Source organism: Cynocephalus volans, chromosome 10 (assembly GCF_027409185.1).
Source record: "Cynocephalus volans isolate mCynVol1 chromosome 10, mCynVol1.pri, whole genome shotgun sequence".
Taxonomy (NCBI): Eukaryota; Metazoa; Chordata; class Mammalia; order Dermoptera; family Cynocephalidae; genus Cynocephalus; species Cynocephalus volans.
The window spans coordinates 43,135,487-43,150,732 of NC_084469.1; the positions used below are offsets into that span (position 1 = coordinate 43,135,487).

The following is a 15,246-nucleotide window of genomic DNA, read 5'->3' on the forward strand; positions in this document are numbered from 1 at the left end:
TGATTAGAGGAGGTAGGGGGGAGAGAAAGGGGAATGAGGAGGGATTGGAAAAGGGGCATAAAGAATAATTACAATTTGTAATAATATATATGCTCGTAATATTGATTTGATCAACATATCTCAATGTTGAAACCCAAAAATATGTATAATCAATTTTGATTCAATAAAAATTAAAATTAAAAAAAAAAATGGATAGAACAACCAAATAGAAGATCAATAAGAAAACAGAAAACTTGAACAACACTATAAACCAATTAGACCTAACAGACATATATAGACCTCTTCACCAAACGGCAGCAGAATACACATTATTCTCAAGTGCACATGGAACATTCTCCAGGATAGACCACATGTTAGGCAACAAAACAATTCCCAGTACATATAAGAAGATAAATACCATCAAAGTATCTTCTCTGACCACAATGTGATGAAGTTAGAAATCAACAACAGAAGGGAAACTGGAAAATATGTGGAAATTAAACAACACTCTCTCAAACAATAGCTGGGTCAAGGAAAAAATCACAAGGGAAATTAGAAAACACTTAGAGACAAACAGAAATGAAAACACAACATACCAAAACTTATGTGATGCAGCAAAAGCAGTGCTAAGAGGGAAATTTATAGATATAAATGCATACATTAAAAATAAAGATCTCAAATCAATAATGTAACTTTACACCTTAAGAACTAGAAGAAGAAGAGCAAACTAAACCCAAAGCAAGTAGAGAAAGGAAATAATAAATATTAGAGTAGAGATAAACAAAAGACATGAAAGCACAATTTGGTTCTTTGAAAAGGTCAATAAAATTGAGAAGCCATTAGCTAGACTGACAAAGAAAGAGAGAAGACACAAATAACTACAATCAGAAATGGGGACATTATGACCACACTTGCAGAGATAAAAAGGATCATAAGAGAATACTATAAACAATTATATGCCAAAAAATAAGATTACCTAGGAGAAATGGACTAATTCTTTGAAACATACAAATTACCTAAACTGACTCAAGAAGAAATAGAAAATCTCAGGAGACCTATAACAGGTAAAGCAATTGAATCAGTAATCAAAAACCTCCAATCAGAAAAGTCCTGGACCAGATGACTTCCCTGGTGAACTCCACCAAACATCTAAAGAAGAATTAACACCAATCCTCTCACACTCTTCCAAAAAATTGAAGAGGAGAAAACACTTCCAAATTTATTCTATAAGGCCAGCATTACTTTGATATCAAAGCCAGATAAAGATATCACAAGAAAATTACAGACAAATATCTCATGAATATACATGCAAAAATCCTCAACAAAATACTAGCAAATTGAATTTAACATTATTCACTATGACCAAGTGGAATTTACTCCTGGAATGCAAGGGTGGTTCAACATAAAAAGTTGATCAATATCACATTAATAGAATGAAGGGGGAAAAAAACAACCACATGATCATCTCAATTGATGCAGAGAAGAGATCTGACAAAACCCAACACCATCTCATGATAAAAACACTCAATAATCTATGAATAGAGAACAAATTCCTCAACATGACAAAGGGTGTTTATGAAAAACCCACAGATACCATCATACTCAATGGTGGAAGACTGAAAGCTTTCCCCCTATGATCAGGAACAAGACAAGAACGCCTGCTTTTACCTCAGCTATTTAACATAGTCATGAAAGTTCTAACCAGAATAATTAGACAAGAAAAAGAAGTAAAAATCACCCAAACTGGAAAGGAATAAGTAAAACTATCTCTGTTTGCAGATGACACAATTCTACATATAGAAAAGCCCCATGAATCCACAGAAAGCTATGAAGAACTAATTAATGAATTCAGCAAAGGTGCAAGTGTACAGGATCAACACATGAAAACCAGCTGAGTTTCTATACATGAGCAATGAATAATCTTTCAGAAAAAGATTCAGGAAAATAGGAAAGCAATTCCATTTAAAATAGCAGTTAAAAGGATTAAACACTTAGGAATGAATCTAACCAAGAAGGTGAAAGATTTGTACACTGTAGACTACAAAACATTGCTAACAGAAATTAAAGCAAATACATGAAAAGACATCCCATGTTCATTGACTGGAAGATTTAACATTGTTAGTATGACAATACAACCCAAAGTCATCTATAGATTCAGTGCAATTCCTATCAAAATCCCAATAACATTTTTTTACAAAAATAGAAAAAAAAATCCTAAAAGTCATATAGAATTGCAATGGGCCCTGAATAGCTAAAACAATCTGAAAAATAAAATAGTTGGAGGACTCATACTTCCTGATTTTGAAACTTATACAAAGCTACAGTAGCTAAAACAGTATGGTCTGACATGGGACATATAGACCAATGAAATCAAATAAAGAAATATATCCTCACATATATGATCAATTGATTTTTGAGAAGGGTGCCAAGCCCAGTCAGTGAGGAAAGGACAGTCTTCAACAAATAGTGCTGGGAAAACTGGATATCCACATGCAAAAGAGTGAAGTTGGACCCCTATCTAATACCATAGACAAACATACCTTGTTTTATTGCACTTTGCGTTATTACATTTTACAAATATTACGTTTTTACAAATTGAATGTTTGTGGCAACTTACATCAACCAAGTCTATCAGTGCCATTTTTCTAACAGTGTGTGCTCACTTTGTGTCTCTGTGTCCATTTTGGTAATTTTCACAATATTTCAAACTTTTTAACTGTTATTGTATCTGTTATGGTGATGTGTGATCTTTGATGTTACTATGGTAATTATTTTGGGGTGCCATGAACACATAAAATGGCAAACTTAATTCATAAATGTTGTGTATATTCTGACTGCTCCACCAACTGCCAACTCTTTCCCTCTCTCTCCCTCTCTTTGGGCTTCCCTATTCCCTGAGACAGAACAATATTGAAATTAGGCCAATTAATAAAATTACAATGGCCTCTAAAGAAGCTAGGAAGCTTAATGAGGAAGACATGCATGTACAAAGCCAAGGCTGAAATCTAGGCCTCTTGTGCCAGTGCTGTGAGTACCAAATTAAGAATGCAAAGGAAAAGGTCTTAGAGGAAATTAAAAGTGCTATTCCAGTGAACACACAGAATGATAAGAAAGCAAAACAGCCTTAATGCTGACATAGAGAAAGTTTTAGTGGTCTGGATAAAAGATCAAACTGGCCACAGCATTTCCTTAAGCCAAAGCCTAATCCAGAACTAGGGCCTGACTCTCTTCAATTCTACAGCTAAGAGGTGAGAAAGCTGCAGAAGAAAAGATTGAAGCTAGCAGAAGTTGGTTCATGAGGTTTAAGGAAAGAAGCTAGACCCAAAACATACAAGTAAGTGCCAGGTGAAGCAGCAAGTGCTGTGCTGATGTAGAAGCTGCAGCAAGTGATCCAGAAGATATGGCTAAGATCACTGATGAAGGTGGCTACACTGAACAACAGATTTTCAACGTAGACAGAACAGCCTTATACTGGAAGAATATGTAGCTAGAGAGGAGAAATCAGTGCCTGGCTTCAAAGCTTCAAAGGACAGGCTGACTCTCTTGATAGGGGCTAACGCAGCTGGTGACTTTAAACTGAAGACAATGCTCATTTACAAATTCTGAAAATCCTAGGGTTCTCAAGAATGATGCTAAATCTACTCTGCCTATGCTCTATAAATGGAACTACAAAGCCTGGATGACAGCACATCTGTTTACAGTATGGTTTACTGAATACTTTAAGGATTCAATAATACTATTGAGACCTACTGCTCAGAAAAAAAGATTCTTTTCAAAATATTACTGCACACTGACAGTGCACCTAGTCACCCAAGAGCTCTGATGGAGATGTACAAGGAGATTAATGTTTTCATGCCTGCTAAGACAATATCCTTTCTGCAGCCCATGAATTACGGAGTAATTTCAACTTCCAAGTCTTATTATTTAGGAAATACGTTTCATAAGGCTACAGCTGCCATAGACAGTGATTCCTTTGATAGATTTGGGCAAAGTAAATGGAAAAACCTTCTGGACAGAATTCACCATTCTAGATGCCATTAAGAACATTCATGATTCATGGGAAGAAGTCAAAATATCAACATTAACAGCAGTATGGAAAAAGTTGATTCCAACCTTCATGGATGACTTTGAGGGGTTCAAGACTTCAGTGGAGGAGGTAACTGCAGATGTGGTAGAAAGAGCAAAGAACCAGAATTAGAAGCAGAGGCTGAAGATGTGAATGAACTGCCACAATTTCATGATAAAACTTCAATTGATGAGAAGTTGCTTCTTACAGATGAGCAAAGAAAGTGGTTTCTTAAGATGGAATCTATTCCTGGTGAAAACGCTGTGAACATTGCTCAAATGACAACAAAGGATTTAGAATGTTAAATAAACTTAGTTAATAAACTAAGCAGGGTTTGAGAAGACTGACTTCAACTTGGAAAGAAGTTCTACCATGGGTAAAATGCTATCAAACAGCATCACATGCTACAGAAAAATCTTTCATGAAAGGAAGAGTCAATCAGTGTGTCAAACTTCATTGTTGTCTTAGTTTAAGAAATTGCCACAGCCACCCCAGCCATAAGCAACCACCACTCTGATCAGTCAGCAGCCATCAACTTTGAGGCAAGACCAGCAAAAAGATTATAACTCGCTGAAGGCTCAGATGATCATTAGCATTCTTTAGGAATAAAATGTTTTTAAATTAAGGTACGTACATTGTTATTTTAGACATAATGTATGCACACTTAATAGACTACACTACAGTGTAAACATAACTTTTATATGCATTGGGAAACCAAAAAATTCATGTGATTGGCTTTATTGCAATATTTACTTTATTGTGGTGGTCTGGAACCAAACCCACAGTATCTCTGAGGGTATACCTGCATAAAAATGAACTCAAATGGATCAAAGAACATCAAAGAGTTAAAAATACAAAACTCACAGAAAACACTTGGGAAAATCTTCATGACATTGGATTTGGCAATAACCTTATGGATATGACACCAAAAACACAGGTAAACAAAAGAAAATAAATTGGACTTCATCAAAATTAAAGACTTGTGTATCAAAGGATAATATCAAGAAAGTGACAAGACAATCTGTTGAATAGGAGATACGATTTGCAAATCATATATCTCATAAGGTATTAATATCCAGAATACATAAAGAACTCCTAATCTCAACAACAAAAGACAACCTGATTAAAAAACAGGCAGAGGATATTTCTCCAAAGATATATAAATGGCCAATAAGCACAATAAAAGATGCTCAACATCATTTGTGATTAGGGAAATGCAAATCAAAACTACAATGAGATATCACTTCATACCTCCTAGGATGGGTATAATTAGGAAAAAAAACCCGAGAAAATAACAAGTGTTGGGGAGGAAGTGGAGAAACCAGAACAAAATGCAAAATGGCAGAGCTGTAGTGAAAAAGAGTTTGTTGGTTTCTCAAAATGTTAAACAGAACTACTGTATCATCTAGCAATTGCACTCCTAGGTATGTATCCAAAAGAACTGAAAGCAGGGACGTGAACAGATACTTGTACACCAGTGTTCACAGCAGCATTATTCATGATAGCCAAAAGGTGGAAACAACCCTAGTGTCCATCAGCAGATAAATGGATCCACAAAATGTAGCATATGCATACAATGGAATATTATTCAGCCTTAAAAGGGAAGAAAATTCTGACACATGCTACAACATGGATGAACCTTGAGGACATTATGCTAAGTGAAATAAGCCAGACACAGTGCTGTGTTCTGAATGTTCCTCCAAGCTCATTTTGGAACTTAACCCCCAATACGGTGACAGGTGGGGTCTTTAAGATGTGGCTGGATCATGAGGACAATGCCCTTGTGAATGGACGTAGTATCCATTCATGGAATAACAGACTGATGCTTTACTGGGTTGTCAGGGAGTGGTTTTGATGGCTTTAGAAGAAGAGCAAGTGAGCACGTTCGCTCTCTTGCTCATTCCATACTTGCTCCGTGATAGCCTGTGTTGCCATGGGGCCCTGTAGAGAGTTCTCAACCAGAAGAAGGCCCTCACCAGATGTGCCCCCTGACCATGAACTTCCCAACCTCCGGAACTATAAGAAATAAACTTTGTTTCTTTATCAATTACACAGTTTCAGGCGTTCTGTTATAAGCAACAGAAAACTGACTACTATACACAGAAGAACAAATACTGCATGATTCCGCTTATATGAGGTACCTACAGTAGTCAAATTCATAGAAACAGAAAGTAGAATGATGGTTGCCAGGGGCTGGGAGAAGGGAGAACGGGGAAGATATTTCTTAATAGAGAATTTTTTAAACAGAATTTTTGTTAGGGATGTTGAAAAAGCTTTGGGTATACATAGTGGTAACAGTCACATACACTGTGAATGTATCTAACACCACTGAACTGTACACTTATAAATGGTTAAAATTATAAATATTACGTACATTTTACAATTAAAAATTTTAAACTCATCACCAACCCCACCACCTAGAGATGAGTGGAGCTTAGCCAGGTGAAAGGAAGGGGGACAGCAGTCTCCAGAGGAAACTTCCTCAACCTGAGTGCTAGTCAGGGGTGGCGTGAGGATGCAAACTGTGGGACAGTTCTCCCTCCTCAGGCCACAGGCCCAACTTGCTGTAAAGAAGACCTGCTGCCTTCTCTGGGACAGTGTGACCACGTGGATGTCCTGTAGTCCAGCAGCCCAGGAGTGGGCCGCTATCTCCTCAGGTGCCTTACTGAAGATGGACTGCACCCCTTCCCCAAGGAAACCACACCCCAGGGCTCACCTTGGTGGCACGAGAAGTAGTGAGTTCTCTGATGAGCTCTTCTAGGGCTTCCCCATTCCGGCCACAGAGCACCAGCTTAGAGCCCGCAGAGTAGAAAACTTTTGCACATTCTAAAGGAAGAGACAAGAACTTTGACAGCTGAGGAAATCCAATGCCATTTTTCTCCAACGCAATTCAGTTCAAATTCACCCAGTGTTACAATGTATGTGTTTGTTTCTTCATGCACTTGACACGTGTGTTGGCTCCTGCTGTGGACCAGCTTGGAGCTAGAAGTTAGGGCCCAGTGCAGAGCTCACCTCCAGTGCCATGACAGACATCCACAGGCAGGAGGATAGCAGGAGGTGCAGACAGATTTGCTAAGTAGTATGCTCAGAACTTTCCATAGCACTCCTATTTAGCCCTGAACATCTTCCTGTTTTCTCAGCTGAGGAAGCTTGGCAAGATTAATCAGGCAGGGAACCCTCTCAGATGCTGCAGGGCCTTTCTCTGCATCATCCCCTTGGGCCGGCTTCTCCATGAGATGGGACTGTAGACAGTTCTAAGCTCATATCGACACAACTCCCCTGCCACACAGGACAGTCTCCTCTTACCTCTGATGTCCAAATCACAGGGAAGGACTTGGGTCGGGGCAACATCACTAGGATTAGCCCAGCAAGAGTCACATGTAAATCTCCTGTGGCTAATGGGGAGGGGTCTGTTAATAGGACAAAGTGGGAAAGGGGCCGACAAAATGCCACCTGGAGGCAGAAGGTGAAACCCTCAGAACTGGGTGGGGGAGGAGGGAAGGAGGGGCTTGTTTTTCTCTGGGAAGACAGAGAGAGGGGGCAAAGAGCGATGTCTCTTGCTTCCTGCTTAACCTCCCCCCAAACCTGTCCTACCTAAATGTCCACTGCTCTGAAAACTCACAGCTTTTTAGAAGAATACAGCCCAGTGGTCAAGAGCACGGACTGGAGCTGGACTTCCTGTGGGCAACTCTGTCTCCTAAACTCACTGGTTCTGTAATCTTGGGTAAGTTATAACTTTTGTTTCTCACTTTCCTCTTCTTTAAGATGCAGATAAAAATAATGCCTAATTCAGGGGTAACTGGCATTAAATGAGGTAAAGTAGGTAATCACTTATTACAGTGGTAGATAAAAAGCACTACAGAAGTTTGTTTTGTTTTTGTATTTCTAATACGCCTTTTAAAAATGTTCTAAAAACTGACTGACTGTGAAAATGGAAATGGGGTGGGATTACAGAGACCCTGCCTGTACTCACCTGAGATCCAGTCTCCCTCAAGACCAGATCTGCACAGGACACCTCAGGGACCCTGGCTGACCACAATACAGGCACTGAGCCACTCACATGGTTCCATATTGATCTTAGAGGCCCAGGTGAACAAGTGGCATCCTGGTCACCCCCTGGCTCATGGAAGGGACAAGCCTGCCCTTATAGGGCCATTTTACCTGTGGGAGCCACGCTGAGAGGGGATGAGGGATCAGGGCTGGGAAGGGAGAAGGTCAGAGGGTTCGGGCATTGTAATACTTGTCTGAATGGCATGCCCTCATGGAAGTGTCAAACTTCTTCAAAGCTTTTAAAAGGATTCAAAACAGGAGGGGAGAAGAAATGCCAGTGTCCTTCAGAACTCAGGGTTCTTAAATAAAAATTATCGGAGGCCATCATTTTGGACTAAGTTCCTGCACTAGGTCCCAAAAGACCACACTAAAAATCAAAATGGTGTTATCCCTGCTAAGTTCCCTGTCACCAAACCTAAACTAAGCTGTGGTCTGACCTTCCCAGAAATCTGTAGAGAGAGGTAACAGACAATTTCCCAAATAGGCCAGTTTAAATCTTCAATGGGCATGATAATGAAGTTCTCTCTGCTTTAATCCTTACACAAAAAGGACAGCCTGAGGTAACCTGATGTTAAATAAATAATCAGTTATTTTTCCATTGTTCTGTCTCCCTACCGCCACCTTATAAGAAAAGTAACTTTGAAATGACCAATCTGCTTTCTGTTCTTTGTTTCTGGTTCTTCAGCCTCCTCTGTCTATAAAACCAGCCTCCTCTGCCTGTCTCACTGGAACACTTATTCTGTGGAATGACATGTTGCCCAATTCTAGAATCGCAATAAAGCCAATTGAGATCTTTAACTAAATTTGTTGTAATTTTGCCTTCTGACAGGTCCTGAGAGGTCAAAGAGAAAAGGTTCTTCAATGTCTGTGTCACAGTGCAAAACCTCTACAGCTTCTCCTTTAGATCCTCCTACAGCTTTCATGTGGCGTGCCCAGGCCAGCACCTTGCTGTACACCCTCAGATAGAGTTTTCTGGAAAGACAAGATAAGTAGACTAAATCAATACATTCTCAGATGTGCTGCACCATCTTCTCTGAAGGAGGTTTGGTTGGTTTGTTCACTGGCTCATTCCAACAAAGGGCAGAAACCCCAAAGAGAGCTGCAGCCAGTTTCTCCCCACCCTGGACTTAAATGAGTTGATACATGTGGAGTGCTTACAGCTGCACATCCCTGCCTGCCTTCTCAGCAGAGCAGCAAAGCCCTCCTGGAATGAAGGTGGGGTGGGGCTGTACTGCTAGCCAGACGCCAGCATTCCTGAGGCTGGAACTGCTCATCTGGTTTACTAAATCATTCCCAAAGATTAGGAACCTTGTGCCCTGTTGGCTTCCTCATCCCACTTTGTCCTGTCCTGACCAATACATAGGACATTTTGTGAGGTGACACCAAAGAGTGTAGACACACAGAACCAAAGGTGGGAGGCATGCTGGTAGACAAAACAGCTTCTGGAAAATAACCACCTAAATTCTGCATAAGCTTTGCTTCCTAGCAAAGCCAAAAGGGAGGAAATTAAAGTTTGTGTAGGGAATGACAGAAATGAAAACAACTGATTGGATGGATTCCATTTTAATTTCTTGAAAAAGCTGATACAAGGAGGCAGGAAGGTCAAAGGAAAAAGGAAAACAGTTCCAAGGTACCATTTATCTAGAACTGCAGAAGATTCTCCAGTGCTGCCGGCATGCCTGGGTTGCAAATCAAGATAGCTGTGCACAACCATGGTTCAGCCTGGCTGAAGGAGACATCCAGAACATTCTGTTCCCTTAGTCAATGGTCCTACTGTTCTATGCCACAGAGGACAACGTGGACGTTCCTCCTCACAAAAGCTAGGGAACAGCAGCACGTCCTTGGTCACGTCAACAGTGGGTGTTTGTACTTGAGACAGCCAGTGAAGAATCTGTTCCTACTTTGCCTGCATGGAGGGACTCCTCTCCCTAAGATGTTAAATGAGCAGAATATAAGCAGAGTGGCTGGCATCTGGGAAAGGTCCGACAATGTATACTGATATGTAGACAGGTTAGTTTTTCTTGATTACATTTTCTCTCCCCTTTACAGTGTTGGTGTCAGGAGAGGATACGGGAAATGACAAAGAGGACAATGTCCTTCTCAATCATCCACATATTGGGGCACCTGCAACTCACTGTTCCACCTGAGCCGGCTCTCAAATATTCAAGGACTTTTTAAAAATGCTTCTCTCTGAGATCAAGAGAAGTGGCTGCTGATTACCCTATTTATAGTAGCCAAGTAAGGCCAGAGGACTGACCAGTGGCAAACGGCCTGGAGGCAGCTGTCCCTTCAAAGGTCTGGATATCCAATGACAGATGTGGTGTTACCTCCAGGGACATCAACTCACATCTACAATGGCATACAAATGAATCCACACTTCCTAAAGCCTTCCCAGTCTCCCCCGGCTGACAGCAAGACACTTACCCAAAAGACAAGGCCCCATCTGCTCCTTTGTGTTCCCTGCTCCTTTGTGTTCGTGCAGCACCCAACTGCTTACAACCCCCAGTATGACCATGCTGCTTACACCTCTAGGCCCCATCTGGAATGCCCTCCTACTGGTCCACACCTTCCTTTTACATGGCCATCCTGACCACCCCCCACTCCCCCCAACCCCTGTGAAGCTTAAGACTGTGAGTTCTGGAGTCAGAGAGACAGGGATTTGAATCTTGGCTTTAAGCTTTCTGGCTGGAAGTCCTAGGACAAATCACACCTTCTCTGAATCTTAGCTGTGAGAGTTCAGTGATATAATGCATGCAAAAATGCTTAGCACAAGCCAGCACATATAAATGTGCCTTCCCCCTACCAGGCCTAATTGGGAACGTCCATTACTGAAATGACAATGTACTCAGATAAAATCCTTGCCTTTCTCCAGGAGACTGTGAACTCCTTGAAGGAAGGGACCCTGTCTTTCATCTGTTTGTCCTAGCACTTAGCCGAGAGCCTTGAACCGAGCAGATGCCCAGTCAGCGCTGTACTATCACCAACCAAAAGGTGCAGCAGCGGGTGGGTTTACCACAAGAACTTCCAGTCTTCCTCCATGGAACTGACTCAGGTGTGGCTGGCATGCTGTGTGCATGTACAGATGTAGAGGATAGAGGGCAGGGGGTTCCAAGAGACAGGCCTGCATTTGCCCATCAGCCAGGCTGCCAAAGTCAGTACACTTGTGTGGAAGGAAAATGATGGGAGTTCTGCCACTTGTCTACATGGGCTTCCAGGAAAGGAACGAGGGTTGGGGGTTTTGACTGACTCTAGCATATAATTCCTGGGACTTAGAAGCTCAAGGTGTTTACTTGAACTTGAATGGAACTCTTTTGCAGAACCTGATTAAGGAACAGCTGAGGCATAACTTATCTTGTCTCTAACCCTGCCAAGGCCCAGCCCCAGGAAGAGAAGGTATGGGGAAGGTGCGTGCCAGGCCATGAACCGGGGGTGCCAGCAGAATCCAGAAAAAGGCCTGTTTCACTTGGCCCTCATGGAGGTAAAAACACTTGAAACTTGGGATTTCACATAAATCCCCTACTTCACAAGCAGCTGCTGCTGCGTACGGCTGCCTCTTCGAGGGGGCACACAGCCTCCAGTTTGTCACAGTCTTCGTCACTTGCTTTTGCCTCCCCACGCTGACGCTGACAGTCAGGGGGCCATTTCTCATTGCACTTAAGCTCCTGCTTTTTCCATACGGACCAAGGACAGTGACATCTGGCCTGCTTCTCTTGTTTGCATCTCCTGCTGCCATGTCAAGCACCTGCGCTAGGGGTCCCTGTGCAGCCGAGCCCTCATCCCTGGCTGGCTTACCCCATCCCCGACAGCACCGCCAGACCCACCTTTCCCCAGGCCTGAGGTGGCGCCTGTAATCACCACCACCACATTCCTCAGATAGGTCTTCATGCGCATCCACTGCAGCAGCCGGAAGAGGCTGAAGATGCCCACGCAGCCAAACAGCAGGGGCAGGATGGCTGTAGAGGTGATAAAGTCCATGGCCCTCACCTTCAGCAGACTCTTCCTAGAAGAACCAAAACCAAATAAACCAGTGATAAAGTAGAAGAACTTAGTTGACTTGCCAAAGCTCCCCCGCTAGTCTGATACAAATCCCACATCTCTCTTCTGCAGACTTTAGCTCTGAGACCAGGCAAATACCTTTCCAGGCCCTGCACTTTATGCTGGCAGTTCAGCATCATGGAACATGTTTTCTCCCACTCTGCACTAACATGAGCAGACAGCAAAGCCAAAGGCCTCATGACAACCTTCAGAGAACAAGCTGAGATTGTCATTCAGCTTAGGACTCAGTTACCCAAGGAGTGTTACAGGAGGAGGTGACATATCAGTACCCACCTGTTTCTCCTTTGGAAACCTGTTTTGGGGAACTTAAGTAATGCCCTTATCATTTCCAGTCCCTGAGTATTTGTGAAACTAGGACCATTTTTTAAAAAAGAAAAAGAAAAAGGAAATCATACCAATTCTTATACTCCTCCGAGTAGACGCTTGGGGGATGGAAATTTCCAAGTGGGGCAGCCCATGGAAGGCATCCGCGATGGCCACAGACGAATTTCTGACCACGGGTCTTAAAGACACCCAAAGGGAAATCAGTGCAGGACAGAGCTACCCTGTGCCAAGCGCCTGTACAGACTCAGACTGATAAGCATGTTGCACTGCTGTGCATGTGGCATGTTCCTGCTTAGCATTCCCCAGTGAGCCTCCGTCGGCCAGATGAAATCAGGAGGCCACAAGGATGTTTGTGCAACAGTGTGCAGTCAATTCTTAGGAAATGCATCTGTTTTTTTCCACAATGGCCCTTTATTTCCCTATTTCCCCTGAGTCTCCCCGATTCCTTGTCACTCACCCATGCCCCTGTGCCTAAAGCAACAGCTGAGAGGAGACACAGAGTTATAGGAAAATCAACGATGAGCTAGTGAGGAGCAACATCATGTTCATTGCTTTGAAAGAAATGACCCACAAGGCCACTTGACAAGTGAGCCAGAGTCTATTAGACAAGAGGTCCCCCTCCAGTCTACCTCCAGGACTGCCGTGTTATGAGCACAGTAATCCCTCTCAGGAAGGAAGAGGCTGGCAACCAAGAACAGAGTTCTAGTGAACCAGCCTGAAACTTTATTCCTCAACTTGGGAAGAACTATCTAAAACCCTCAGCCACCTAGTAAATGTACCATTTCCTCAACCCCACATATTTAAAAAAACATTTCTGTTTCCTTTCCCAAGATGACAGCAACTCTGTGGATGCCAGAGTGAAGCCAGGAACACTGCAGACTCCCAACAGCATCCACCAACATACTAAGTTGCTTTGATCCTGGAGTACATGGTCAGTGTGGCTGTCCTGATCTAAGTTAACCTGCCCCTATAATGGGCTCTGCTCCATTATAACACCAAGGTCAAGGATTCAGATCCCCATACTGGCTAGCTGCCAGAAAAAATAATAATAATAAAGTAAATAAATAAAAGGGTTCTGCTCCAACTTGAACTGTTAACTAGTTCAGTATTTAATTTTTCATCAGGCTTTCCAAATAGACCTAAACTCTTGATCACTATAAAAAAATTAACAATATTTTTAGACTATAAAAATGACTGTTTCCCATGAACTGCCACTTAGACCACTTCTGAAAAATTCTAGGCTACTGTGTGCACTTCCCTCACCCTACACTGCGCCAAACCTATACTGGATGAACTGGGAATTAAAGTGGCATCTAAAGTGCCAAGCTCTTCACCCAGGTATTACTGGCACCATCTCCTGCCCCCAACAGGAAGTTCAGCCAGGTGTTACAGCCTATAGGCCATGCCGAGTCCCAAGGAGATGCAGGATCCAAGGATCCTTTGTCTGGCACCCAGAAAGTGCAAAATAAAGGTTTAGAGCAGGCACCAGTGCCTGTGCCACTCCAGGGTTCTACAGGTGCTGCCGGGGGTCCTTCACAGGGTCCAGTCTCTGAAAAATGGGGATGTAAGAGGGTTTCCCAGGGGCAGGAGGGGTAACTACTGGGTGGCAGGAATGACTGTCAGTTTGTTGATATAACTTTACCAGAAAATTACAGCAATTGACATAAAGCACAGGTAGGCCTGGAGGTAAGTATAGCCAAGAACGGTCATGTAATAAATTTGGGGTGGAGGGAATAGATTTCTTTCTTTTTTTTTTTTTTTTTTTAATAAAGATGACCGGTAAGGGGATCTTAACCCTTGACTTGGTGTTGTCAGCACCACACTCTCCCGAGTGAGCCACAGGCCAGCCCAAGGGGGAATAGATTTCAACTAAGCTGGATAGCTGTTTGGGAAAAGCTTTTTCTCACTGCAACCCAAGGTCCATATACCAGACAGGTCTCAAGGTGGGACCACCTGCATTGTCCAGAATGACCTATGGCCTAGACAATGCCCGGGATGAGCAGTGGGGTGGCAGAGGGGTAGAGGCACTGCTCAGGGAAGGACGATAGGACTCAGCCTCTGCGGCCAGCCTCTTGGAGTTCTGGGTCTACTGGGTAGAAATCACTCTGCACACTCCTCCCATGGGACCCTGCAGACGACTCTGCAGAGTCCACCACATTTCACACCTACAACTTGGAGCTGAGCCAGAACTCCACCGAAGGCTGTGGGGGTCAAGCACCAATCACACAGCCTGTTGCCTCCCCAAACTCAGAGGTTCCAGACACCACCTGAGAAACACTAACTGCAGTAAGGCAGCAGCAGTGCAGGGGTCATGAGGATGAACCCTTGAGCCAGACTGGCTGGGGTCACACCCCGGCTCAGTCACTTGGCCTGGGTGGGGAAGGAACCTAACTGTTGGGCCTCAGTGTCCTCATCTCTAAGATGAGGGTATGAGAGAATCCAATTCTCAGGTTTGTTACTAGGTTAGATGAATTAATCTGTGTGCATGAGCCCTGACTCGGGTAAGTGCTCAGGGCACACAGCTGCCATCAGCATCATGATCCATGACTAACTCAAAGCTCCTGGCCCAGGAATTCGAGTCACGCCAATGAGATTTCCAAGGTTGAAAGAGTCCCCAGTTTATGAACACTGGTTCTTTCCAAATAAAGTTAACTCATTCAAATAGAGTTCAATGCAGTTTAATTTGTATACCTTCATAAACCCTTTAGTTTAATTAAATTAACAAGCAGAAGAAAAAAAAAACTGTCCAAAGACATCAGGATCCTGTGTCC

At 42.9% G+C, this 15,246-nt stretch overlaps 1 protein-coding gene across 7 annotated transcripts in view; it reads right to left on the reverse strand.

The window, feature by feature from the left end:
- Nucleotides 1-15,246, reverse strand: part of DHRS7B (dehydrogenase/reductase 7B) — a 66,130-nt gene that overhangs the window by 15,892 nt on the left and 34,992 nt on the right. For all 7 annotated transcript variants that reach the window (XM_063111010.1, XM_063111006.1, XM_063111011.1 and 4 more), the window contains 2 exons: nt 11,917-12,095; nt 6,762-6,871 (listed from right to left, as the gene is read on the reverse strand). In XM_063111010.1, the coding sequence (XP_062967080.1) occupies nt 6,762-6,871; nt 11,917-12,095 (289 nt within the window). The remainder of the gene's footprint in view (nt 1-6,761; nt 6,872-11,916; nt 12,096-15,246) is intronic.